Source organism: Fringilla coelebs (assembly GCF_963513975.1).
Source record: "Fringilla coelebs genome assembly, chromosome: 8".
NCBI lineage: Eukaryota > Metazoa > Chordata > Aves > Passeriformes > Fringillidae > Fringilla > Fringilla coelebs.
Window position 1 is genome coordinate 19,352,842 of NC_140066.1, and position 26,983 is coordinate 19,379,824.

The 26,983-nt window shown below is 43.1% G+C and overlaps 1 protein-coding gene across 2 annotated transcripts; it reads left to right on the forward strand.

The window, feature by feature from the left end:
• Positions 1–2,805: 2,805 nt before the first annotated feature.
• On the forward strand, positions 2,806–24,778 carry LOC311156195 (cardiac-enriched FHL2-interacting protein). Of its 2 annotated transcripts, none has more exons than XM_084209954.1 (3): positions 2,806–3,134; positions 13,735–13,903; positions 15,566–24,778. In XM_084209954.1, exon 3 carries the CDS (start codon positions 15,742–15,744, stop codon positions 20,350–20,352), a length of 4,611 nt encoding a protein of 1,536 aa, XP_084066080.1. In that variant the 5' UTR covers positions 2,806–3,134; positions 13,735–13,903; positions 15,566–15,741; the 3' UTR covers positions 20,353–24,778. The 2 variants fall into 2 exon arrangements, with proteins under 2 accessions (XP_084066080.1, XP_084066081.1); XM_084209955.1 differs by lacking the exon at positions 2,806–3,134 and adding an exon at positions 9,043–9,216.
• Positions 24,779–26,983: the final 2,205 nt, after the last annotated feature.

Sequence of the window (26,983 nt, forward strand, 5' to 3'; positions counted from 1 at the left end):
TGTCAGGACAGAATCTGGTTCAAACCAGGATGTGTAAGGGGCTGAGCGCAGACAGAGAGGAACATGATCTGTCATTTCCCCTGATGCCACATGTAGCACAGCCTGTGTTGGCTAGGAGGAGGTGCTGAGCAGAAAATGCAACCTTGATCTTGTTCCCCTTTGGGAGAGAAAATACCAGCAATTTACTGCTTCACTGCTTTTGTTCAGCTATGACCCAGAGGCTGCTCTGTCCAGCCAATATTCTACACTCATCTACACTCCTTGTCCAGTGCCCAGACATCAAGTTATTCCACTTGCTGTGGTAATAGTCAGTAAATCATTCAATCTGTGGCTGCCAGGTAAGAACTGAACCTGTGTTGCTCTGCTGGACAAAAGGGGCTGTAAACAAACTACTGAAAACTCAATATAGTCCTATTGCTCTCATGGGCTCCTAAACAGACCCCTTGCTTGTTAACGCCTTGAGAGTTATAAAACATATAATTTCTACAACCAAAACTGTTTGATGCTTGAGTTTTCCTAGTCCAGGGTGATGTTTTCATTTCTGTTTATAATCAGTTCCACTCTTTGGTTTCCACCCATGTACCAGGGACTTTTTGCATGTGATTGGTGCATTGACCCCTTGGGGTCTACATACTGCTTCTCTGGGATCTGCAGCTAAGGTAACAAAGGAAAAAAACTCCCTCTGTCAGTAGGGCAGAACTCCATTTATTTCCCTAGAGAAAGTGTTGGGATGGGATACAAATCAGAAAAGGCTGAAAGCTCCTGCTCTTGCATAAGGCTCTCTTATGTCAGAACTCTCAGCATTGCCAAGCATGCAAAGTTTGAAGTGTGTGTGTGAAAGATGGAGTACATGATGTATATAAACATACACACATTTTCCATTGACATATTTGTGCAAATTGCATACTGTTTTCATACAAGTTTAAAATTTCAGTCCAAATTGCTGTCTGAATAAGTTCAGTGTGATCTGTTATTGCTCGATACTCACTGAAAGAAAGCAGCAGGAATTTCTGGTTTTTAAATTTCCTGGGAGTGAGATAACAACATCTAAGTGCCACTGGGTTGTGTTTCCTGTGTGTTATTCAGTAATTTCCCCCAGAAGTGGTTTTATTTTAATGACAGCCCATCTGATCCCAGAGTCTCATCTAAACACTGAATTAGCAAATATTTACTACCACACTATTTGAATAAGCTTAATGTCTAGCCCAAGATTTGAGTCCTTTCAAAGCTGGAGTCTGTGAACCACATTGAACTTGATGAATAGTGTTAACCCCAGTTGCTTTCATGTGAGAAGCCTGTTTTGGATTTTCCAAGCAATCGGCCAACCTTCCTGCATTAGCAGTTGCCATTTCCATAGGGATCTTTCTAGTTGTGATTCAGGTCTCAGCAGTTCACAAGTTCAGGGCTTACAGAAAGCAGGGCTATACCTGCCTCTCTTCATAGACAGCAGAGATGGGTTTATTTTTAGCACAAGTATTCCAGAAATACATTCCTCCCCTCTTTAGAAATCTGGGGGGGAGACAGACACACATACAAACAGTTTTGCCAACATTAGTGGCAGTGGATGCCTGAAAACTACTTTTTCCACTGTCTCTTGTAATCCCAAACATTTTTTTCAGTGTGCACCAGTTCTCTCCTATGTCTCAGTCCATAGGTGCCATGACTGATGACACAGCAGACCTTTGTGCATAAGTGCTGTTACAGGTGCAGAGCGTGGGGAGCTGTAGGAACTCTCTAGTTCCAGGCCAGAACTCAGCACTTAGAACTGCCCTGATGTTTGGCAAGGCCAGCATTCAGTTTGGGATGAGTTAGAAATACTTGAGCACAAAAAGCCCTGACCAGGACTTCAGGACAGTCATCTTTGCAAAATCTTCCAGCTGGAATTTAAGGTGAAAACTACACCTCCCTCAGGTCGGGAATTCAAAGCTGAAGGTTGCTTTGGAGAAGGCAGGTCATTATCCCTCCAAGGAGGGGGCTGCTCTTGGATCTCAGGGACAATTAGTTCATAACAAGTGCCCTGGTGCTTGGAGATTCCCGGGCTGCAGAAACTTGCTGGTACTACAGCAATGTAATTAACAGGTCTTTTTAATGTATAAATGACCACTGGGCTCATGTGGAGTCCTGCTCTGCCATGGAAGCAGGATTTGGGCTGTAATCACAGGAGATCCTGCTCTTCATTTTGCTGTAGGCTGTGGTTCAAGTCCAACGTGATGCTGAACCCCAGGAGAGTCCCATGACTCCAGTAAGGAGCTGTGGGCACTCAGCATGGCACAGGGTGCCATCCATTGTTCAGCTCTGCAGTACAGAAACGTAGCTCGTTGACTTCACGGCATATTTCTCCCATTATCCAACATCCTATTGCAGCGCGCCAAATGAAACCCAACGCTGGCATGTGCCTTCCAGCAGGACGGCTGATCTTGTTTGCTTTGGAGGGACAGTGGAAGAGGTCCTTACTCCAAGAAGTCCAAGAACACTGGCTACATGTGTCCAGCCTTGATGATGAAATGAGCTATTTATGAAAAACACCCACAGGACAGCAATGTGTTGCTCGTGTGCATATGTGCGCAGTATTTTTAGTGGTGACCCTAATAAACACTTTGCCTCCCACCTGTAGGTACAAAACTGCAGTGCTCTGAGGTTTGAGTCACTGGCAGCAGCGAGCCCATGGCCCAGCATTGCTGTCTGTATTAGTTATCTCTGAAGAATTACCAATGGGCAATGTGAATGTAAAAATAGCTGATGACTGTTTGTTTCATCTGTCTGTTACTCGACACCGCGTGGTTATTCCAATACGTATGTTTGCCTCTTCCCCACCATGATCTCCGCTTGGTTTCCCCTTGCCTTATAACTATTTAAATACATTTTACTAACTTCGGATTCCTTGCTCATTTCACTTCACCTGGCTGGGCAGGTCTGCGAGGATTCAAGAGTTAGCTCCTCCACTTTTATTGTTTTTGTTTATTTTCAGTCATCGTTTTTATTAAAATAACCATGTTCAGAGGAAGAGTCCGACACACATAAGTAATGGGAACTGCTAATAGCAAGCAGGCTGCTCTAAAATGTGCTGGGGCTTTGACTTAAGGGAAGAAAGCACAGCCCTGCATTGTCCCTGTCAGGAAGCTGGAGCACGGAAGGTAAGGGGGAAGCATCTGGGTAGTTTTAAAACAGTGAAATTGTGGAGAATGGTGGTTTCTGAGTGTGTGAATGTGTATGCACTCAAGGATGAGTAATGTGATTGATCAGATAGGAGAAATCAAACATCATTTAAATCTTTTCTTCAGTGATTGGAGGTGGAGTGTCCTTTCATTTTGTCCAGCTTTTTTTTTTTCTCAGAGAAATGCAGGATTGTCTCTGAAAGTCTGTGTGTGGAAAGTGACATACACATAGATTTGTTTGCAGTGAATACTGTTTATGACATGTAATTATTTTGCAAAGGGGCATAATCTTTTTAAAAGAGCACTAAATTGATATGAAGCTGCATTTAATTTTTGTACATTGTGCTGTAAACAACTTTAAGGAAATATACATTTGTTTTATTTTTCAGGTGGTTACTGCCTGCAGATAAGCTACTCTTTAAAATTTAGTGATTTGTATAGGGTTTGCAAGGCTGTTTGATGTTTCTTTTTCTTGGAACAAATAGGAGTAGAATAATTTAAATACTTTATAAAAAGTAATTACCATGGTACAGAGCCTGAAAAAGTAAGATAGTTCAAATATCTATTCAGTGCTAAGAGGCCACTATAAATGACTGTGACTATGACTTGCATCCAGGTTTAATTGTTGGAAGATTTCTTAAATGGCATAGGTTTTTCTTACTCCAGTTGTTGCAGAACTTCTTAGTCTCCTATCCTGAGGAACTGAATTTTATTAGTCTAGCTGCAGAACTCAGAAGCAAAAAAAAGAACAGAAATAATTAAAATTGAGCTCGAGAAGCCAAACTGCTCATGCTTTTTTAAATAGCTTGTAAACGGGCAATCTGATTGAATCTGAATAGGGAAAAGTCTTACAGCAGCAGACCAGTGACTGGTTCACACTGGATTTGTACAGTACCAGCTAGGGGGTTCCTCTCTAGTCCTCTGCCATTTCTGGGAGGGAGGCAGGGGAGAAGGAGAAGAGAGAAGAAGGACAAATAATCTTTCTGGACAGGATCAGTCTGTGGCTCTCTTCCTTCACTTCTTCAAGGAACTGACCACTTAAAAACCAAATGTCCTCAGTTAAATGCTTGAAGGATGAGGTCTGTGACAAGCACTAAGACGTAAAAGATTGCCAGAACACTGGAGCCCCAGCTCCATTTCTCCATCCTCCCACACTTGTTATTAAGAAGGTATTTATATATGCATTCTCAGCTTTGTTAACCAAACAGCTGCAACTTGAAGGCCACAGCTGGGTGGAGGTTTGCAGGCGCAATTGCATCCTTGCACTGCAAGCCTAAAGCACACAGAAGTTTTGCTCTGTAGCCTCTTATTCCTACCTGCTTCTCTGAAATGCTTGTCTTACCTGTACTTGCATTACCAGAGCTGTGGAAAAACTGTTAACCCCTCCAATACCAGAAACAAAGTCAACTAACCCTATGAGCCATGCTGGGAGAAAATTCCACTCATCTGTATCAGTCTGTCTTTATTCCAGCTGAGTTACACACAGGGAAAATTGCTGGCAGAGGCAAATTCTGCAAGTGGCTTTTAGCTGCAGGCCTGCCTGCAGCTGGGGTGCCAGGCCACACAGAGCTGTGGCTGCTCTGAGCAGAGGGTGAGTTCATTGCTCTTAGAGGTAACTGGGCATTGCTTGAGGTTGTGTTGCGTTCTGGGATCAGCTGTCTGTGAGCCAGCTGACAGGTGTGTGGGGAAAGGACCACAGTGGGAGCTGCGTGTCTTCACTCAGAGGGGAACTTTACCCTTGAGATGAGGTTGTTCCTCTTCAATCAAGCCTGCATATGCTTTTGGATGGATCAGCGATTATGTCTGAAGTTGTATGCGTGTGTATATATGTATATAAATGTATATATTATATATGTATATTTCTGTGTGTATGTGTGCGTTGAGCTGGATGTGTTATGACTCCCTTGCTTCTTGCCAGGTTTTTATGGCTTGCAAGCGTGTGTGGTGGAAGAGACTGCCACCAAGACCCCTGTCCTTTAGCAGTCTCAGAAAAATTAAGGCAGCACTGAAGCTGTAAGAGGACAACCCTTAACTAGAAGTAAGGTTTCCCTTGGGTTTCCCTGCCAAATGATCCTCTCTGGACAGGAATAGAAAGCAGATATTTAATTATAGTTCTAGGTTTCTTTATCATCCATCACCTGTGCTTGCAAATAATGATATACAAGAAGGCAGTGGCTAGTAATGATTAATCTAAGTCATCTGTTAACAGTCAGACCCATCTTTTTATGAGCTAAGAAGGTCAAATAGGGATGCTTCTTTATTTTCAGCCTCTCACATAGCCACATCCCATTAGTTTCAAGGATGCTTTCCCTGTTATCTACACACTGTGTCAAAGGCTGTTTTGGGGACTGTGAGAAGGCTGTGACAGTCAGGTACACGAAGGCCACCTAATTCATACTTTCTGCTTGAAGTTTTTTGGAAGAGTCTCTCAAAGAAATGTATGTGGTTAACACTTGGCTACACCTTAACATGCAAAGCCAGCAAACAGCAGTCTCTGCCATTTTGCAGCTCCTGCAGATCCTCAGTCTCAGATGTGCCTCTGTCTATCAACTTTACCTGGATCAGACATAAGCTGTCATTCCTCAAGACCATCTTGGCTCGCCTGTCTGCTTCATTATAGACCCATGTACAATTTTGCACTCTTTTGATGGCTTTTGTTTTGTTGAGGTGTATTTCATGTGTCCCTGTCTCTAACCTTTGCATATTTCAAAGCACAGTGCTTCATTGTGCAGAAATTGGGATAAGTGCCCAGGACTGCCTGGGATGCTGGTGCAGAAACAACATCATACTCAGAGGGAACTGACCCCTGCAAGCTGTGTCAGGGTTTGTTCTGGGGCAGTGGGGTAGCACTCCTTATCATGGTACTGTTCACTGAGACTCTTTATTTTGACTGATCTGCTTTGAAGTAGTGATATTAGGACTATCTGTCTCTCCAAAACTGAGACATCAGTCTTTGACCAGGCTTGTGAATTGAATGAAGCCACAGACAAGTAGCTAGAGTTGCCACCTCTGTGGTGTGTGGGAGAATTGAGGAGAAGGGATGGGAAAGGAGAAGTAGCTGGTGACAGCACTAGGCTGACTAGGCTGCTGCTGTTGTTTGTCTGCAGGGTCTGCAGGCTCCTTCAGAGGGTCTAGGGCAGCCCCATGCTGACAGCATCACCAAAGCTGCTGAAGGACTGACTCTACCAGAGTCATCAGAGCCTATCTCTTTGGGAACAAGTGTGGATTCTCCTTAAAACTCTTGATGTTTCCTTTTCTGTCTTTTGCATATATCCTTCACAGAATAATCACAAGAAACACCACAGTGAGCGCATTAACTGTGAAAGAATGAGGGACTGGCTTGGGGACGCACCATTAAATCATAACAATTAATCAATCTCTGAATAGGGAGTCTGCAGGGCAAAACCAAAACAACTCTTGTGCACAGTGCAGAAAGAGGGAGCTGGAAGGAACTGTCATCTTGTTCAGGATGGGATTTTTCTCTTGGCTTTTGCTCCTTGAAAGGAGGAAAGAAGTATGGCCTCCAGAGATACCTGTGGCAAGGGTGAGGGGGCTCTCCCCTGCCCTCCCAGAGGCCTCCCATAGGTGTGTAGCTGTCCCATGGACATGATCCTGATAGCAGGCAGAAGGCAAGCCACAGCTTTTGTCCTTCAGCTGGAATGGCTCTGTTATAATCACAAATGGTTGAGGAGCAGTTTGTCATTGGAGGAGAGATGGTATGTGAAAGGATGGCTGTGTGCTTGGATCATGTGCTCTGCCATGCATTGAGTATCACCCTCCCTGCCACACTGCATGCTCAGGAGCAGAGCTCTTTTGGCTGCATTTGAAACCTGTAGCAAGGTGTAAGTAAGAAATAGCTCTGTTCCTGCAACCTGAACCAGAATATTTTGAAGACCAAAGCCTCCACCTTGTCCCCCACCTCTGATACCTACATCTTTTTGTCTGTGCTATTTTGTCAGGACAGAATCTGGTTCAAACCAGGGTGTGTAAGGGGCTGGGCACAGACAGAGGGGAATATGACCTGTCATTTCCCCTGATGCCATGTGCAGCACAGCCTGTGTTGGCTAGGAGGGGGGGCTGAGCAGAAAATGCATCCTTGATCTTGTTCAGATGCCCAGCATTCTGGTATATTGCCTGTCTGTAAATCCTGTGGAATTCAGTGAGTGAGAAAACTGCTTAGAAGTTGGAACAATTATGAACCTAGCATGCACAAGCATTTTGAATTTTCCACTTAACAAAAAACAGATTCAGCAAAGTCTTTGTCCAAATCTTGAGGATATCCAGAAGTTATAAAGAAAAAGAGCAGATGAGAACTACCAGTAAAAGAATAATCCTTTTTTTCTTCAAGCCTGTTATTTCCTGAGACTGTATCCTGTGTGGTGGGTGTGGGTCAGACTCTCCTTGTCAAGAAGCTTAAATGGTTTATGTGCAAACTTGACAATGCTGATGGTATCAGTGTGTTGGGGCTGATGAGCAGATGGTTTCAGGTTCCCCAGCCTGGAAAGAGAAGTGAGGCGTGGCTTGTTGCTAGCTGCAGATTTCCTGGTGTAGGTCACAGAGGAGAATACACCTGTCTCCCATTTGTGTCTAACTTACTTGATGATATGGTTACAATTTTCCCATGACAGGGACTGGGACTGTCTGGTGTGCTCCTGATTACAAGACATCCAAAACATTATATTTGTTTTCTTGACCATATTTTATTTTATATATATTATAAAATTATAAATATATAATTATTAAATTATATACTTATATATATTTTAAATATATTTTATTTCCCTTCCCCCTTTGTCATCTTCCACCTCTAGCCATTGCAATGCTGTGATACTCCACAGCTTTCCCTCTGCTGTGGGAAAATCTCCTTTCTCCTATTTAGGAAAGGAAAATTTAGAAGCTTTCATCATCTAACTCTTTCTTGAAAATGGAAAGAGATGAATACCTGTCTCATCAGCCAAAACCCTTCCAGTGCTCAGTGAGGGTGACATACCATTGTAATATCAGCTATCACTACCAGCTAGTGAGGAAAGCTTGAGTTTTAACAATCTTAGCAAGATTTAGGTATCAAGCACCTGAGATGAAGCAGAGATATTCGCAGTCAGTCACCTCCAAATCTGGTTGGATTTCACTATACAATGTAATGCCAAGCTACAGCACCATACTCAGCTGCAAGGGGGCTGGAGTGCTCTCACAGAGATTAAAGTACCCTGAGTTATGAAGGGCAGTGGGAAGGCATATTTTTGCCTCACCTAAGAAAGGTTAAGCTCTTCTTGTGCAATTCAGAAAATATAGATTTTGTTCCCTGCCCTGCCACAAATGCCCTCCTTTGTTCTTGGGCAAATCAGCCAGTTGAAGGCAAAGTCTGAGGCAAATCAGCCTTAGCTGCTAACCTGTAGATGAGACACAGATCCTGCTTGCAGTGGGAGAGTTTGCAAAGATAAATAGCCACGAGGTGTTCATGTACCATATTGCTGAGGAGCTGTATAAATATCTTGGTGTACAGTGACCGACCTAGTTACAGACAGTGGCCTTTTCCAAGCAGACATTTAATGCCAAGAAACGCACTGTTTGGGTTCAGTTGCTTAAATGTCGCTTGTCTGTGCTGACTGCAGGTCATAGGAGGAGCACTGTCCCTTCTGCCTTGTGTTTCTCGTAGACTCGTGCTGTTTGTCAAGTGCTGTCCCTGCCCTTGGCCAGTGTCAGTCATGTGCTCTGTGCCTTTGACTTCCCCTGTCACGTCTGCGTGTTACTGGCTCTTCAAAGGCACTGAATCAGGAAATGGAAAGGATGAACTGGAGTTGCAAGAAAGCCTCAGTCCAGACACAACCCTTTCTGAGAGACATCTCCTTCTTCCAGACATAACAGGCCTGTTGGCAGGATGGGGCATTTGGAGGACATTGGGAAAGGCAGTCCGGAGACCGGCTGGAAATAACTGTTGGGTCTTTGCCACTGAACCAGAAAGGGAGAGGGAGAGACGCTTGCAGTCTCTGTTCCTCCCATTTTTCTTCATGTGAGGTCTTCATCTTCCAGTGTTTGAAGCTTTGTGGTCTGAGCTGGAAAGGTAAGCGTTTCAGCTGGGGCTGGAAGAGGTTCACCTCCTCTGAGGAAAGGACACAGCAGGATACAGGGCACACAGTCATTAACTAGGTACATTTCTTCCTTGTGTTCATACTTCCACCAGCCTACACCGACCTTCCTTGAACTGATGAGTGAGTTCCTGGTTCCAGCTTCCATTGGAACAAATGAAGTAGCTTCAGTAGAGCTCACTGGAAGAAAAAGACTTCAGTTCTTTTTTTCAGAAAAAAAAAAAAAAGAGAAGAGGTTTGATTAAGCAAATAAAATCACAATCATATTCATTTTAATGACATTTCCCCTAGAAAGATAATTCAAAATTTATGGGATTTATAATTTGAAATATTTACTTAGGGAAATTTCAAAACAAGATCACACTCTCTGTTGCAGTACCATCAGAGTATTGTTCGACATAGAAAATAAAACAAAAGTTTTCAGTTAATGCTAAATAGCACACACCCTCTTTGATTTAAGGACACTAATAACATACTATCATAACTATTATAGTATATATGCAGGTTATTTTTCACAGCCTTTTTTCACTGAAAATGGTGAAATAATCTAAAATTTAAAAAAGGGTTTTAATTCTAAATGAAATTTTGAAATTCCCAATTTAATTTCTCTTCAGAATCTTTATTCCATGTGAAATTTCAAAAGCTATCTAAATGAGAGCAACCTCCCCTAACACATACACAGACATATTTCCAAAAGTTTATATTGTCCACATGATGGCAATTCAGTCTGGCAGCCAGCTCTGCTGGTGCACTCTGGACCTATACCATGCCTACCCCCCACTCTTAGGTCTATGTATTCTAGTGAATATTGCAGAAAAGAACAACATTACTTTATCCCAAATGTACTGCTATTTTCAGTGATGAGCAATACAGGTGAGAAAGTTGGAATTATCCAGAGGGCACGATTTGGTGGCATAACAATGTGGTATTGGTTCTAACCCCTTTCCTTTGCATGTTGGTGTGAATGCCTCATGGGGTGAGGTTTGGCTCTTTGCAGATGAATTTCACTTTACTGTGGTTACAGTTGCATATGTAGCTTCTGGATAGTGCACAGGGCTGGCTGAGGAAGTAGATGTATTCAGTCACCAATTCTGTTCTCAGTTATTCTCCTGACGTCTGTAAAACGACTCTAGATTTATACCAGTGTAACTGAGAACAGAAGCTGGCCCAAAGTCAAGAACAGTCTCTCCTCTTCTCTGGCCCAGAACAAGCCGTTCGAGCCATAATTGCCAGGCCAAACCCTCAAGGGGAATGGACCCAGTTTCCTACCCTGGTTCTGTTCGGACACATGGTTTCTTTGCCTTGCTTTCCAGTGAAATGATCAAAAACCTGATGCTGGAATAGCTGAGGTCACCTTGTTCTATGCTAGCCATTTCTGCCAGTGTTTGGGATCTTCCCCCTAAGATGGAAAGATCCACTTCTTCATCTTCCATCTGCTGTGGTGGGTATTTGTACTTGAGTAAAGTGGTTTCCCTTTCCCCAAGCAAGAGAATTCACTCTGGTTTCCCTTTATGACTACAAAGAATTGGTGAAAGTGATCTTGTTGGATGAGGGAAACAGAGGCTTGTGCTAATAGATTTAATTTTATGTCCGCTTCAATTTAGAAATTGCCTTTCTGGAGAGTTCAGGGAAACGTGGCTTGAGCACTACTGCCTCTCTTGGAGGCAGCTCTCCTGCTTGTTGAGGATACTGTGATCCTCCCCCGGGTCCACATGTTAACTGCCTGACACCTTTCTGTTTGTTTTCCTAAATGAATCCATCAGTGCTGTGATCACTGACTCATTCATGTGCTGATCACTGCTGCCATGCAGGATTTTCCAGCAATATCCAAGGGACCTCACTGAGCCAGCCCCACTCGGGCTCGGGAGGAGCTGCCATCGGCTGGGAGCGCTGTCTCAGCTTGATGACACAAAGCTGAAGAGACCTTTTCTCATCCAGAGCTCTCATCTGACTATGAAGTCTCGTGTGTGCCATGAACAAATATGAACCTATGCAAAAAAGTCATCAGTTCATTAGGGATTCTCCTATTTCCCATGGTACGGAGCATTAACTATTCATTGTCATTATGAGCCCCTGGAAACTTAAAGAAGCAGCATGTGTGGAAGTAGAGCATGCTGCTGAATAAACATCAGCCAGCAGTCACCGCAGAGCTCTGAGGGCTGAGCTGGAGCCGTGGATGGATGCCACAGAGACAGCGCCACATGAAGAAACCAGCTCACAAAGATTTTAAAAAAAAAATCTTTCCTTCTCTTCTCATTCTCATGGGTAATGCCGTGCTGCTGACTTCAGACTGCTATGCAACTCCCAGAGGGCCCTGCCAAAATGCCACTGTGATGTCTCATGGCATAACCCTTCAGCCAAATACCAGCCCAAGGGGGTGGGGGAACCAACTGGCCCTTTTTATATTGCAGCAGCAGTGATGTCATACACCAGCCGAGTTTGCTGGTTTACCCAGCTCCTGTCTAGTGAAAAAAAAAGGCTGACATTCAGTCTGTGCCAAGCCAGGAATAGTATCTGTAATTTAACCTCCTCATCACAACTTGCTAGGCGCTTAAGAGAAACACTGAAAAAAGCCACCTATTTAAAAGAGAGAGGAGGTTGGTTTGTGGATTAAACTGCTTGAAATCTGTGTTCATGCAAACTTTTTCAGTAGCTCGTATCAGATGATGCCTACCACTAACACCTCACACATTTCTCAGCATTTCCAAGTGGTTTCAGATGCCCAGCATTGCCTTCCTTTTCCTTTATCATAGACTAACATAGACTAATTTCAGACGTCCTTAAATGTTTGAACTATCTGCATTCTGACCTAAGCTCAAATACTGCACCTTGCTTGTTAGTGGCCATATTTGTCCAAAAAGGTAAAGAAATGGGACTTTACCAGGTTATTAAACCAGTCAGAAATAGCTTCTTTGCCTAAGAAGTTGTTATTTATACAAGGAATAGCTACATCAGTTCAATGCTGCTGTTTCCATCCAGTCCCAGGATGGTCTGCACCTTGAACACTTGGTGCAGATACACTTTTCCAGCTTGAAACATTACACTTCACAAGCACTGGCATTATGTCCAGGCAAGACAAAGATTGTCACAAGGGTTTCAGGGACAGTGGCAGTCACTATTCTTTCCCTCATCTGTGGCGCCGAGTTGTTTTTGTAACTGTGACTCCATCTAGGAAAATAATTGCTGAGATTACATCATGATCTCCATGCTTATAGTTACTCTACTCACTTTTCAGTAAAAGTTCTCAGTTTACAGGGGACAATATATTTCTCCAGACCTCCGTCCATGAGATCTGAAAGCCAAGATTCCTCCTAGTTCAGGCTCCACCACCACTAAGCACTGATAAACATTGTGCTACTGGAATGTAGTCAGCAGCCCCGTTAATGAGTGAGACAGAACTTAATCACCATCTCCCATGTCTGTGTTGGCTTTGCACAGAGCACCACAGAAGCAGTAAAACTGTAATTTAACCTCTGAGCAAAGAGAGAACTGACTGTACATCTCTGGGCTTTTACATCTGGCTGTAACCAGATGTAACACTGTTTGTTGTTTGCTTGCTTTTCCTTCAGTTTAACTTTTTTTTTTTTTACCCACACATCTTAGACAACAAAAAGCTGTGATTGGTACAGGCTTATCCCTAAACACAGAACTGCCATTCCTCAGGTGAGGTGCAGGACACAATCGCAGAGGGTGATTGCCATTTTTGCCAGTAGGTTTTGAGTATCACGAGCTGACTCAAAAGTTTCCTTTGAGAAGACTGTGCTATCTGCATTACCTCAGGGCCAGGCAGTTCTCCTTTCAGTAAATTGATCTATTCTTGCAAAGATTAAGCAAACTGGCCTGAACCTTGGGGGTTTCCACAGCAGAAGAATGGCAGCAATTCCTGTTCACCATGGCTGAGCTTTCCTTTAGCATCTCCAGTCTCTGGTTCATGCATGGAAGCAAAAATATGTTTTGTTTACTGCCCCTTACCATGCCAGCTGTCCACCTTTCATCTCCTTTACCACAGGGACAGTGAAAACCAAGGACTTTCAAACTTCAGCTGCTCTAGTTCCAAGTTGACCAGATTGACGTCTGTATTTGTTGACAGTAGAAATCCATATACAGTTGGAGTGGAGGCATATATTTTCCTCTTAGTCCCTCTGAAAGGGTGGCACAGCAGGGAAGAATTCTTCCTTTTAGCCTGGAGTCATCACCCAGCCTTTACAAAGGGCAGAATGCCAGGAAATCATTGCTCACTCAGCTGCCAGTCCCTGCTGGGGCTACCAGAGTGCGCTGGAGATGGTGGCAGTTGTTTGCTAGGAACCTGACTGTGCTCCACAAGCTATCAAACCCAACAGGTATTTGGTTATTGTCACTCTGGGATGGACAGCTGTCTCTTTTCGTAAGAAATCCTGTAAATCTGACCTAAAATGGTTGTAAAATGGGAGTGAACAAATGAAGAAAACAGTCCTCAGATCATGCAAACAAATACTTTTGTTTTCAAATTGCAGAGTTCACTTAGGATCAAAAAAATGCTGAAGGCCAGAGACATCCTGGGACACTACTGTGGAATCTACATCACTGGACTATTTCTACCTCCTCACTAAAGATGGTCAGAAAAGAAGCCAAATACAAGTATGAGAGTGAGTTCTAAAAACAAGAAGCAAAATTATAAGGCAGGTATGTACTTGTATTTCTCATTTATATAGCAGTTAAGAATCAAAACCAGGAGCAGGATGACCTTTCATTTGTATTCTCTTTTTTCTTGCTGCATTATACACAAAGATGTATGTCTGTGGGGGGAGTGAAACTCATGTTTGAAAAAATCTTTGTACAAAGTAAGATGGAGAAGCTCTGTTAGGCTCATTTTATTTCTGGTGTAAATCTATTGTAGTTTTGCATAAGTCATTGGAATTGCATGGCTGGAAGGATAGGATCTAAATTCACTATGATGCTTGGAGTCTAAAAATAGGTTGGCTGAGATTCTTTTAAATAGAAAAGGAAGGTGAGGAGTGTTTTCATTTGAAGAAACAACTGAGCCAAAGTAATTTACCTGATTAAACTCAGTTACTCTTACCGTTCATACTTTGACCAGCTCTGGTTCATCATAGAGAAAAGCAGAAAACCCTTTCCAAGAGTTTCACTGAGATGGGCCAAGGTGAAATCAGGGATTTGGATAACTGGAGAGGCTGGAATCTAGATCTGAATTTCATTGCTCAGTTCTACAAGCTGAATCAGTGGATTCAAGCTTGCGATGTAAATATCTTCTACTGTAGATGTGAACTGAGGTGTTTCAGCTCATCACAAGTTTGTAATGCCATTGCAAGGAGGAAATGGAGATGCAGACCAGGTTTTCATTAGAGAGTTTTAGCCAGTTTTGGAGTATGCTTTTAAACTGAGTCTCCCTGCAGTTAGTCAAAACTCCGCCCAAGTCCTCAGATGTGAGAATAATCATCTAAAGAATTTAGAGAGAAACTGTGAGAAGTTTTGGTGTAGACATTTCAAGTACAGCCAAATGATCTATTTTGCTCTTACTTGTTCAATTAAAAGATTCCCCCATCCTGTGCTCAGACAGGAGATACACAAAAACCTCAGTACTGTGGGCCCTGACTGTGTGTCATAATCAGTCTGTGGTATCTTATAATTGTGTTGAATGGGTTACCTTTAGCTCTCAGCAGTGCTGGACCTGAAATCAAATGTTCCCTGTGCTACTGTAGTGGACCTGCTACAGTCCCCAGGGCACTCCTGCCTTCTGCTGGCTAAGCTGATGTTAGCAGCCTCTGCAGCCCAGCAGACCAACACAACCCAACTGTATCCTGCTATGGGTGCCCAAATTGTACCCCAGCACTGTTTGTCTGGAACATGCACAGCAATCCTTTTTACCTGTAGTGCCCCTCTGTTTTCTCAAACACGGGCTGTGTTCATGGCAATTATCATGACAAAGATGTGACAATTAAGTTTTATCGACTTTTCTTTCATTTTGGGCTTAGTGTGCAATGATGTTCTCAGTGACATCTTTTTTTTAGCAACTTTTGTTACTAATTCTTCCTGGCCAAAATGGTTGGAGGTATGGAAAGGGAAGTACTTGAAATTTGTTTCTTATGTCCTTGTTTAAGAGCTCAAGTAAAAATATGAGGTGAAAACACTTTTTTAATGGCTGTTTCCAGAAATTAAACTATCTACCGTGAGCTACTTGAATTGGTCAAAATAACAGTGATTTTAAGTTGTTCATTGTGTTGCTAGCATAACAAAATTTGTCAGTGACTGATATATCTGGAAAATGTTCTCTGTCTAATAGTGTTAAAATAGAAAAATGGTAATTTGTAATTTTTGGCTTTGCAGAGAAGAAAGGTTCCTTCAGCTATTCTGTAAGATGAGTCAACGTGCAGCAGCACCATCTGGAAGAATGGCTTTGTGCTTGTGAATTGCAAACAGCTGGATCTGCCTCACAAAGTCACCTGCCTATTCAACATCTGAAATTAATCCTTTGGATACTTCACCCATGACTCTCATGAACAATGCAGGGAAATAAGAAACATACAGAAGGACACAGTGATTCCTCAAGTATTGGGAGTCTCCTGGATGACACAGACAGAGAAGTGAGCAGCCTCACAGCTCGGGCTTTCAAAAGCTTGTGTGTAGCAGAACTCGAAGACCCTTACAATGAACCAGAACTTTCCATTTCACCTGACTTTGCCCTCCAGTTGTCTGCTAAAATTCACTCAGGGACGCTAAACCATGACATCAAGAAAAGCAATGTCTGTGACAAGCTAACAGCACGAAACAATGAACATACAATGTGGGCTTCTACATTCCAGCAGTTACCTAAGTGTGCTTCGGAGGAGAAGAGGATTGCTAAAAACAACACCTTTGCCACGGAAAGGAAATTGAGCTTGCCAGTCCCTGGTTCAAGGAACAATAAGCATGTTTCAAAAGTGTCCTCATTGATTAAGACATTTGATAAGACTGCAGACCAAGGGTCAGGAAGTTCTCTGATAACAAATAAGCAGCCCATAAAGAATAGCTTTCAAAAATACAAAATAAATCATGGCAATGATACTGCTTCCTGGGATGATACAGACATTTTAAGCATCCACAAGGAACTTTCTGAATTTTCTGAGGCTAGTCAAGGTAGCCACTGCCTCAGCGGCAAACATGAGCCACAGAGAAGACCTAATAAAATAGACCTGAGTTATGGGGACTCTGATGGTTATTATCCTGTGCTGATTGAGATGTCAAAAGTAGCCAAGTCAAATTTTTCCCATTCTTCTAAGAAGGCTTTAAAAAACAGAAACTTGAAAGTTAGTGAGCCAGCAAAAAAAGGTAGTTTTCTTCACAGTGAGAATAGTGCTTTTGAATCATGGAATGTTCATCATAAAAAAATGACAGAAAAAGAGGAATTTGTTGACATAAAAATGGAAAAGGAAGGTCTTGCATACCTGGAAGAATCACCATTTGTTAAAGGATCACACGCAGGTGACCATAAATTGTCACCTGCCACGACCACTGTTGCTAAGAAGAAAGAGAAAGATTTTCAGGTGAAGCCAACTCTACAAGAAGCTTCTTTCTCTCTCCGAGTTGTACCTCAGGGTCCCCTCCCTTCAGAAACCAAATTTCCTGTTGTTTTCCCTCCCACACCTCCCCCTAGGAACCATGTACCCCAGGGTCCCCCTCGGCCACCCCCTGCCCCACCAGCTCCTCCTGTCCCCCCCTCCTCCCAGCCCGGCCATCCCCCAACACCCCCTAGCCCTGGAGCCCCTCCTGTGCCCCCACCCCCCGTGCCAGCTCGACTTTCCCCCACTGCCTTGTCCCAAGCCTCTGTGTCACCCCAGTCTGTGTCCTACAGCATGGTTTCACCCTCACTCAGGTTTGAGACACCCAGTCCTCCTCCCCCAAAACCCCAGGCCACCATAGCTGAGGGGGAATCCCACAGCCCCCAGCTGGGCAATGCCTGCCCACCCTGGAGGAGACAGAGGGCTACAGAAAGGGCAGCAGGGAAGAGACAGGCTGCAAAGGAGAAGGTCACAGACAGCCACAGGACCTCATTGCCTGAAAAGGCGACTGGTGCTGACCCTGGTCTGCATGTGACTCCTCTGGCTAAACAGGCAAACTCCCCTGGATCCATCAGTCCCTCTTTCAACATCAGCGAACTCCTAACACCTGTCATACCGCCGAAACAGGAGGTGGACACTGCTGAAAGGGAGCTGATCCCACTGACACCTCCTCCCACAGAGAGCACGGCCTCGAGAGACCATGAGGAGAGCACCTTAGACGATTACAGGTCCTGGGATAGTTGCAGGTTGACAGCATCGAGTCTGTTGTTTAACTTAAAGGATGTGCGCAAACGTGTTAAAAGCATTTATACCCCTTCTCCCCTGTTAAGGGCCTTGGAGGAGAAAAATAAAACCAGGGAAAATATGCAGGAGAGTACAAAAATGGATGCCTCATTCTCAACTTTGCATGACAAAAGTGAGAAGAATATTACAGAGAAAGACGAATTGAGTGATATAGCTTATGTATTGTCTAGCAGTGTTCATGAAAATGACAATAAAACCGATTTAACTGGACACTTCTCAGGCAATTATCTGACCTTGAGTTCACCCCAGACAACAGAAGACCTTCCATTTTACCAAACTGGAGACAGCATGAAGCAAGACAATTCAAAACACCAGGATCTGGTTAAAAACACAGAGGATAATGAAAATTTCCCCTCGTTCAGACATGAATCAAAGGAACTTGACTTAGGAAAACATCAGCAGTATACAGCAGAGAGACCATTCAGTAGAGACAATGTAGATACAAGAGTTGGGCAGGCCATGCAAAATCACAGTGTTCAGGGTGAGGAAAATGAAAGACAAGCTGCTATTCAAGATGAAAATTTTGCCTTCAAAACACTCCTAAACCAACTCTCACCAGAAGAAGATGAGCCTTACAGTGGCACCCAAACCAACATTGTAGTATCTGGCCATGAAGCACGAGGCAAAAGAAGCACTAGCTCCTCAGAGCAATCCTTCGTCTCCACAGTGGAGCAGCCACTTCAGGAAGAACCATTTCTGCCAGTGCCCCTGATGGAGCAGACGTGCCTCCAAGAAAGCCAGAGGACTGACAGTGAAACGGGTTCAGGAAGTAAGAAAAGACACAAGGAGAGAGGGAAAGAGGTTGGGGAAGATGAACTGCAATATTGTGCTTGTATCAGCCCTGGCACTGGTGCAGCAGAGAAGAGGGAGGGAAGTGTTACTGGGAATGAACAGAGGAGCTTGATGAAAGAGAAGCTAGGGAGAGAGAAAAGGGAAGAGGCCAACAGCACAAATTCTGCATCTGACAGTGTAAGAGACACAACCATCTCCAGGTCTGAGGAACCACTAACACCGTCTTCAAGCTCAACCAAACCCAGTCTGTTTATGATTAAAGATAACACATTCAGGTCGCCTCAGGTGATAAGGGCTGTCAAGCTGCCCCTACTCCGGTCATTCTCCCTGGATGATACAGTGAGCAGCAGCTATAAGGAAATGGAACGTAAGTTTATGTCCCCAGCAGTTTACAACAAGCAGCACCGAAACATGTTGCACGCCCAGGACTTTGGCTGGTGGGCATCAAGACACAGAGAGCAGCAGAACGTGAGAGATGGAGCAACTGACAGAGAAAAAGAAGCCAGTGAGTCTGGATCTACTTCAGTAACGCTGGATCCCAGTCTTCTGGAAAACACAGAGAGCTTTTCATTTGGAAAACTGACAGAAGAGGAAGAAAAGATTTGTGTGTTGTTAAATAAATTTGGGAAAATGGATGAGGAAAGTGTCTGTAGAAGTGAAAAGAAGCCTACAAAGGCAAGATACAGCTTAGCACAACCAATTATGGGTCTGGAAAATGACCAAGCACAAAACAACCCCAGCTATCCTGCAGAAAGAAAGACAAATTACTTTAAGAATCATCATTTATCTAACCGCAAAGGGGGCTCTTGTGCAAAAAAAATAATCACAAGGCAGGCAATTTCCCCTGTGACTGGCTCCATATTAGAGGACCACACATGTTCTTCTGTATCCAATGATACTTTAGAGGATATCCTGCATACAGAAGATTCACCTTTGTTAGACAGTCTTTCATGCCCTGCTGTTAGAAGCCCCAGGTCAGGAAACACGATGCACTCGTGTTCGTTGTCAGATAAACCAACTATTTCTGGCCTTAAAGAGACAGAGGATGTAACAAATCCTGCCTTGTTGAACATGGCACTAGAGAGGCAAGCTTATATGCCTGCAGAAGAGATAATCAACTCAGCACAGAGGAATCTACTTTTGGATGCCACAGGGGAAAATGGGAGACTGGAGCCCAGGGGACTTGGTGGGAGACCAGCAGGCAAGCCACCCACTGTGCCACCAAAAACAGAAAAGGCTCTGCGTCGGGCTAAAAAGCTGGCAAACAAGAGGAAAAAGGTGCAAGAGCAGCAGAAAAACCATCAGACTGAACATGCAGATGCTGTAGGGAGAAAGCCTCCTCATTCTGGAGAGACAGCAGTATCTGCTTCACCCTTAGTGTATTCTCCCCTTCATCCTCCCCTTCACTCAACTTTTACTCCCACAGCAGCCACTCCTGGGAAATCTAGACTTGCACCAGCAGCAAGCTCTTCACCCTCTTCAACCCAGCGGAAACTCCTGCAGGACCCTGACTCCGGTCAATTCTACATAGTTGATTTACCAGCTGAAGTTAATGTAAAGACATTTTATGACCCAGAAACAGGCAAATATGTTCAAGTCTCAGTCCCTTCATTGGAACAGAACTTACACCAGTCCACCTCTTCAGAAATGAAGAATTCTCCCTATGCCTCCTACCCTAGAGTGCTGCCTTTACCAGCCTCATCAGTAGCTGTGCTGAAATCACCTTCTCAACTCTCTGAACCTGCCTGGTCAGTGCCTGCTGCACCAGAACCAGATGAGCTTCCTGAAGATGGCCAGCAGGACTACAGATACTCTGAGTCTGTGGATATTCAGCCTGACACTGAAGCAGCCTCCTACTCCTACCAACAAGATGCTGGAGAAACTCAAGTTCGCTTAGGAAAGGATGTGAGCCCAACCCAAAATACTAGCATTGTCACCCTCACCAATTTAGATGATTTTGCTGCTGAAGGAGTATCTTGAAAACTGAAGTAGCAAAACATGCCAGCTAGTGTTTTTAAGAACTGTTTGGACAGACACATGCACACAAAAGCACATGCAGATTTGATATTTGTACAACACTTTGTCTGAATCTCATTGTGGTTTGGGTGGGAAAGGAAAAGAAAGCTGTTCATGTTGAAAGATGCAAGGTGATGACCACTCTGAAGAAAAGAGAAATTGAGTAAGCACCAAATTATCAGTGAGATGAAGGGGCAATGCCAGCTAGACAAATACATTTGACAATGTAAAGCCACTGCTTGCTGCTGCTGCTTTGTCATTAAGAAGGCTGGGATAGCCAAAGCAAGTGTCCTATTGCCCAGATGTGTTGCATGATACATGACACTAAATAAAATCTATGAGACCATCCCATGCATCCTATGAGACCTGGAACTGATGCTGCATCTGCTGAACTTTCTTCACTTACTGCCTTTGAACTATATTGACAGGTAGAAAATCTGTGGCTACAAAAATGCCATATATGCAAGATCCATTTTTGCACACTTTGATTGTCCTGATGTCATTGACAAGAAGATTGTATACTGGATACAACAGCCATGTCAAAAAACCCCTTTTAAACAACCAGAACACAGTTGCAGCTGCTCTACATTTCCCATATACTTTTTCAGTGCCCACTAATATGCTGCTGAATTCTTTATATTTCTTGATAACATCCAAATAAGTTCCCCCCGAGCCAGGGTTTATTTATAATGCAACTTAACACTTCAGGTTATCTTGATACTTGGCCTGAAATACCTTGGTGAGGAGGAAGGTTGAATGAAATCCCACAACAGTATTTAATAGTTTGTAAGGACAAGAAGTTCTTAGCTATTGTAATTGAAATGTGTTTTGTTTTGTTTTCAGGCTCCCACTGAAACATGGAACTAACTTTTAAAACATGAAAAATGTACCTAAGTTTGATCTTGTGAATTCTGTGATTTAATACAAACAAACAAACAGACAACATATTCAGGACGTCCAAAGTATTAATTTCTAGAAAAGGGCTTCTTTGAATTATCACTTTTCTTTGAAAATCTCTAGGAAAATATCATTCGCCCTTGCATAAACTCTTTTTTATCATCATAGTTAATGAGGAAACTTAGGTGAAAAGATGGAAAAATTGAATGCATTGTGCCTGCTTGTAAATATCTGTATTTGGAGTATTGGCTTAGTTTTTTTGTCTAATTTTCCTACTGTTTCCCCAGTCATAACTGAAGTGCAGAAGCTCTAAGGAAGAATTATGGCAGTGACTTTCAGCCTGATTCACATCTTAGGCAATTTTTACAGGATTTTTTTCAGTGAAGCAGCTCTTGACTTCCTGAAAAGAAAGGGATGAATCAGGCCTTTTGTTAATGAATACAATGTGGAGACAGGACACAGGCACTGCTCCACTCTCCCAGTGTTAATATTTATGACAGAGTTTTCCTTCAGAAAATTTCCCAGTGCAGAAGCCTCTCCTGGGACACAGACCCACTTTGTGGTCTTTCTCCTTCCTTAACCTGAATTCAGCTCTCAGCCTTCCTCCATCCCTGACAAGAACCATGTGTTCACAACCTGTCCTGGTCCCACCAGACAGTTCCTATCATCAGTGCCACTTAGTGAGACATTTCTCTTAGACAAACACTAAGGGCATCACTTCATTGATTACAGTGGGGTTTGGATTTAGCCTTTAATGATTTTTTATGGTTGATTTCACCTGTTACACATTTTGTGATTTGGTAGGCTTGATTGCAGCAGAGGTGTGGGTTGGAAATGAAGAAGCTTGTACTGGTTTGAGTTTTAAGCATATTCAGCCAAATGCCCATATTTGAAATAAACATTTACTGTTCGGTTTTCCACCCTGGAAAGTTTTCACCACCTGACTGAACAACCAGGGCTGTCCTCAGAGCTGACCCTCCTTGACCAGTAGGTTCACCCAGAGATCTCCTGAGATCTTTTACAACCTGAATTATCCTGTGATCCTGTTCTGAAAACATTAATATTTAAATTAACTTTGACATGGAACTCAGCAAAGGCAGTCTCCCCTGAGAAAGAGCTCATTTTGAAAGAAAGTTTTTTTAAAAAAACCATGAAAATCAGGAGTATTTCCAGAACAAGAATTAATTTTCAAGTTGTTAAATTGAGGGACGTGGCTCTTACTATAAATTTTTGTTTTAGTCACCAATATTTTGTAAGTGCTATTCATGTTGCACTTCTCGGTTGCTGTCACTCTCTACAGCATAATGTCTATCCAGTATAGAGCAGCATCTCATCCACATGTTAAAATATAGATAAATAGATCCATTAGAGTTTTCCATGGTGCATTTAGACAAAACCTATGCAATCTTAAAGCCTATCAGGGTGCACAAGCCATTTTGTGTGTCTGTGTGTGTGTGTGTGTGTGTGTGTGTGTGTGTGTGTGTATGGTATTATGAATTTTAATGCCCTTAAGGGCCACAAGTCAAGAAGCAGGCTCTCAGAGGACAGGATAAAAGCTTCCTTTCCAAGGGAAGACTTTGGATATGAGGTATCGGTGCACAAATTAAAAAATTAATGGTAATTTGGTGGCAAAAATGTATATGTATATTTAAAAAGGTCCCTTTTACTTCTTTAACTGTCATTTATTTTGTAGACATGTACAGCTCTGAACCCTTTTGTCAAGGGTCTCCTAAAACTCTTATTGTGGAGAATGGGATGCTCCATTATACTGCTGCCAGGTATGTGAGGAAAGCAGGGTGTATTTTTCCCTCTGCTGTTAAGGTGAACTGAAACATGGGCATTTAAAGAGGAGCCAGTCCTAACTTGGATACCAAATACATTTCAAGTAGGACTTCTTCATTTCCATGAGCCCTTTCTGCCAGCTTCAGGGAGCTGCATTCACAGTGGACTGTGTCTCTGAACCCCTCCAGAGGGGGTTTTTACATGGAGAATTTGTAGCTAAATTGTTGTAGCAAGGTGATGGTGTTCTCCAAAGTAACAAGTGACAGCACCTGAGGAAATCACCTGAGAGGTAATTTCCGTGGAGGTTTAGATGAGACATTAGGAAACATTTCTTCACTGTAAGGGTGCTCAGTCACTGGAATAAGCTGCCCAGGGAAGCAGTGGAATCACCATCCTTGGAAGTGTTCAAAAGGTGTGGTGAACACTTGGTGCTAAGTTAACTGTTGGTCACAATGATTTTAGAGGTCTTTTCCAACCTTAATGATTCTATGATTCTGTGAAATTAAACAGATGGGGGAGTTTTGAGAATAGATAAGAAAGTGGGTTTTGTCTTGTATCCAAAGCTTTCTGCACTTTGACACAGGGCATGAATGATATTAGAAAAGCATTGCTCCAGGTCCCAGCCTGGTATTGAGCAGGAGCCCATCAGCAAACCTGCCTCTGGCCTAGCCCATGCTGCTGGCCAACTTCTTGCTAGGCTGTGGGAGTGTGTGTGAACAAACACACCCATGTATCCACGTAAACAACCCTATATATACAGATATATTTGTAACATACCTGTAAAACTGCCATGTGCTTCTCAGTATAAGAAAGCAGTAATGCCTGTGATGGTGAACACAAAATGTTTGTGTGTTAAAGGAAGACAAATGACACTTTTTCAAATAACAAATACTCTTCGTTCCTTGCCCTATTGTGTTTGTGTTTGTTGGGGAGATGTTTTCCATTGCTGCTGTGGGAAACAGGGCTGAAGAGGTCAGCACTAGGCAGAATGAGAGCTGTAAATTGACCCTTTTTTGGGGGGGAGGGGTGCGATGGGAAACGTGCAATAGTCCTGAAAGCAGTTGTGGGAAAGCAGTGTTTTGTGACAGTGACATTAAGTTGTAGGTGAAAGAGGTGTTGAGGCAAACCGAGCCAAACTCTGCCTTGCCAGCAGGCTGTGGTTAGGACTAGGGAACAGAGCAGGTCCTTGGTATGCATGGAAGCACAGCAGGCTGAAGGGAACAGGGGCCATTGCTTTCGCTGTTTCCTTCTCCCGCACGTGGCCTTTGTGCAAGTTGCATTTCTTGGCGCCCTGATGCTCCTTTACAGTGGTGATTCTTCCTTGGCAGGTGTGACTGAGGCCAAACCTGACTTAGCTAGTCTTCATTCTAGGGCCAGAACTGCCTCCCTCTGAATCTCCTTCTCCTTGTGGGGTGACTGCAATGCCAACAGTCCAGCTGTCACATGGCAGACTTGGACTGCCATCCCACAGCCATGGCTCTGTCCCAGGGGCTTGAATTTCCTCATGGAAAATGCTGGATTTGTTTTAGAGAGTTCAGTTTAATTGAAATGGCCTACATGCATGGATTTTTGTCAACTCCTCCTTGGGAGTTCAGTGCCTTCCTAAGTCATCTGTCCAAGAAGATATATGTTCCATCAATGCAACTGTATTTCCAAATAAGTAATTATTTATTAATTAATAAACAAAATAAATGGGACTTGTTTTATAATACTGGAATGACTTCTAGCCAGCTTTTTAATTGTTATGTGTCATTTTAATTCCATCTCCAGTTATGCTGGCAGAGAAAGCTGAGAACACAAAAGTGTGCGTGTGTGTGTGTGTGTGTGTGTGGTGTAAAATTAAAAGATCTAGGAGATGACTGGATGCAGGGCTTCATCCTCCTTCCTCCCCTTGCTAAAGAGAGGGAGCAGGACACTGAGCTGAAGCACCTTTGGCCCACGACTCCTGCAATCATTCCCACTCTCCCTGTTGTGCAAGAGCAGTGGTCTGTCTGGCCAGAGAACCATGGAGATAAGGTGCCAGCACCCAGTCCAAAAACACTGGGAGATGATCACCTTCTTGCCACCACCCAGAGGACATCAGGGCCTTTGTACTCCCTGTGTCCCATCCGCCTGGGGGAAGTTACCAGGTGTGCAACTTGTCCTTTTTCACACTTCTCCTTATTCTCTCCTATTGTATGCTGTGTTATAAAACACAGTGGAGACTCTTCTCAGAGTGCTTTTGGCTCAGTCTTTGTCCAGACTAGCAATTTTATTTAGGTTTGCTCTGCTTTGATCCCTGAGTAGCCAAGGAGTCCTTGTTGACAGTGAAAGTGCTACTGTAATATGAATATAACAGACCATAAAGAGAATAGTTGGCTGGTTATGTTTTTACCAGAAATAGATTGACAGGCTTGCACATCTGTATTTGGGGGATATGCTCTGTTTCATTTCTGTGTAAATAAAAAACTCTAAGTTTTATCCCTTCTCTCACTGAAAAACAGCATCAAAAGCTGGTGATATTGCACATGATGGGTTACATGGGCTCTAGTGAATATATATAAATGTGTAATTTGGAGCAACTGGTGTACATCAGTCATTTTTATTAAAGAAACTCTGCTTCAGAGCCTTATAGGAGATAAAGAACATGGAACACTTGAGTAAATTGGACTTCAATGTGTTTGGGGTTTTTTTGTGAAATCCTCATTATAACAGCAGAGGTCAGTGATTAATTTATTTTGTGTTTAGGATGATTATTCTGGTCTTATGATGATCTCACATTTAACACTGTCCCCTGATACTAAAAATAATATTGTAATTATGGGGTTTAAATGGATAGGGAATGGCTGAAAATGACCTGTGGTCTTCCCTTGCTTCTTTTTGATATTCTCAAAGTTTTCATGATGTTGATTTCTCACATTAGATAGTCAGATCTTTGGTACTATATGGCCAATTAGAGACTTGCTTCTAATATGCTATTGAACATACTTAGAAAGCTGCATTCCAATAGTGCAGAAGAGGAATAATTTCAGTCCCAATTGACTAAAGCTCTGTGTTTTTATTAAAGCAGATTTAACTCAAGCCTTGAGGGAAGCAGCTTGCAGTGGTAAAAGATGAGCACTTTCCTGTGCCCAAGTCCATATTGAATAAATTGAGGTCTGGGGTACTTTGAAAGAAGGGGAGAGGGAAGACTCTGTGAGAAGCAGGGACAATCTTTGAAATCCTTCTAACAATGGAAAGAAATGGGATTCTGGCAAAAAGTAGAAAATGTTCAAAGCTGGAGCTGCACTTTGCAAAGCCAGGGCTTGCTTGTCAAAGGCAAGGTGCCTGGCAGGCTGATTCTTTGCTGGCTTGGACTCCCTTGCCATGGAGCTCCCCAGTGTGTTCACACTCCTGCTTAAAGCTGGCATGGGGAATGGCAGAGTACACAAAAATGGAATTATTGTTGTGCCAGCATTGTCAGAGATGTCACCAACATGAAGCATTTCAGGTGAGCTAACGTGGCATTCTTCAGGACCTTTCTTACATTGCCAGGGCAGAGATGACAGAGTCTGAGATAAACACTGATCTTTCTATTCCTAACACTGGTAAGCTGCAGGGGGTGAGAACTGGATCTGGTCCAAGAGAAACTCTCTTGCTTGCCCTGAGATTCCTGAAAGTCTGTTGGCAGAATCAGTTTCTGCTGGTGAACACTGACGGCCTGGAACAGGTGCCCTGAGACTGCATCCCTTCCCAAGGGATGTGGGTGAAAACATTCCAGAATTATTCCATGCCAAGATCGTCTGTGCTATTTGAAATTTCTAAAAGGAAAAGTTAGGAAAAGAATGAAAACAGAATTTCCTATCACTTTACACTAAGACAACGTTATTGTCAATAGTGCACCCACACCTGTGTAGAGATGCACCTAGGTATATATGCCTATATTAACTTATAGATA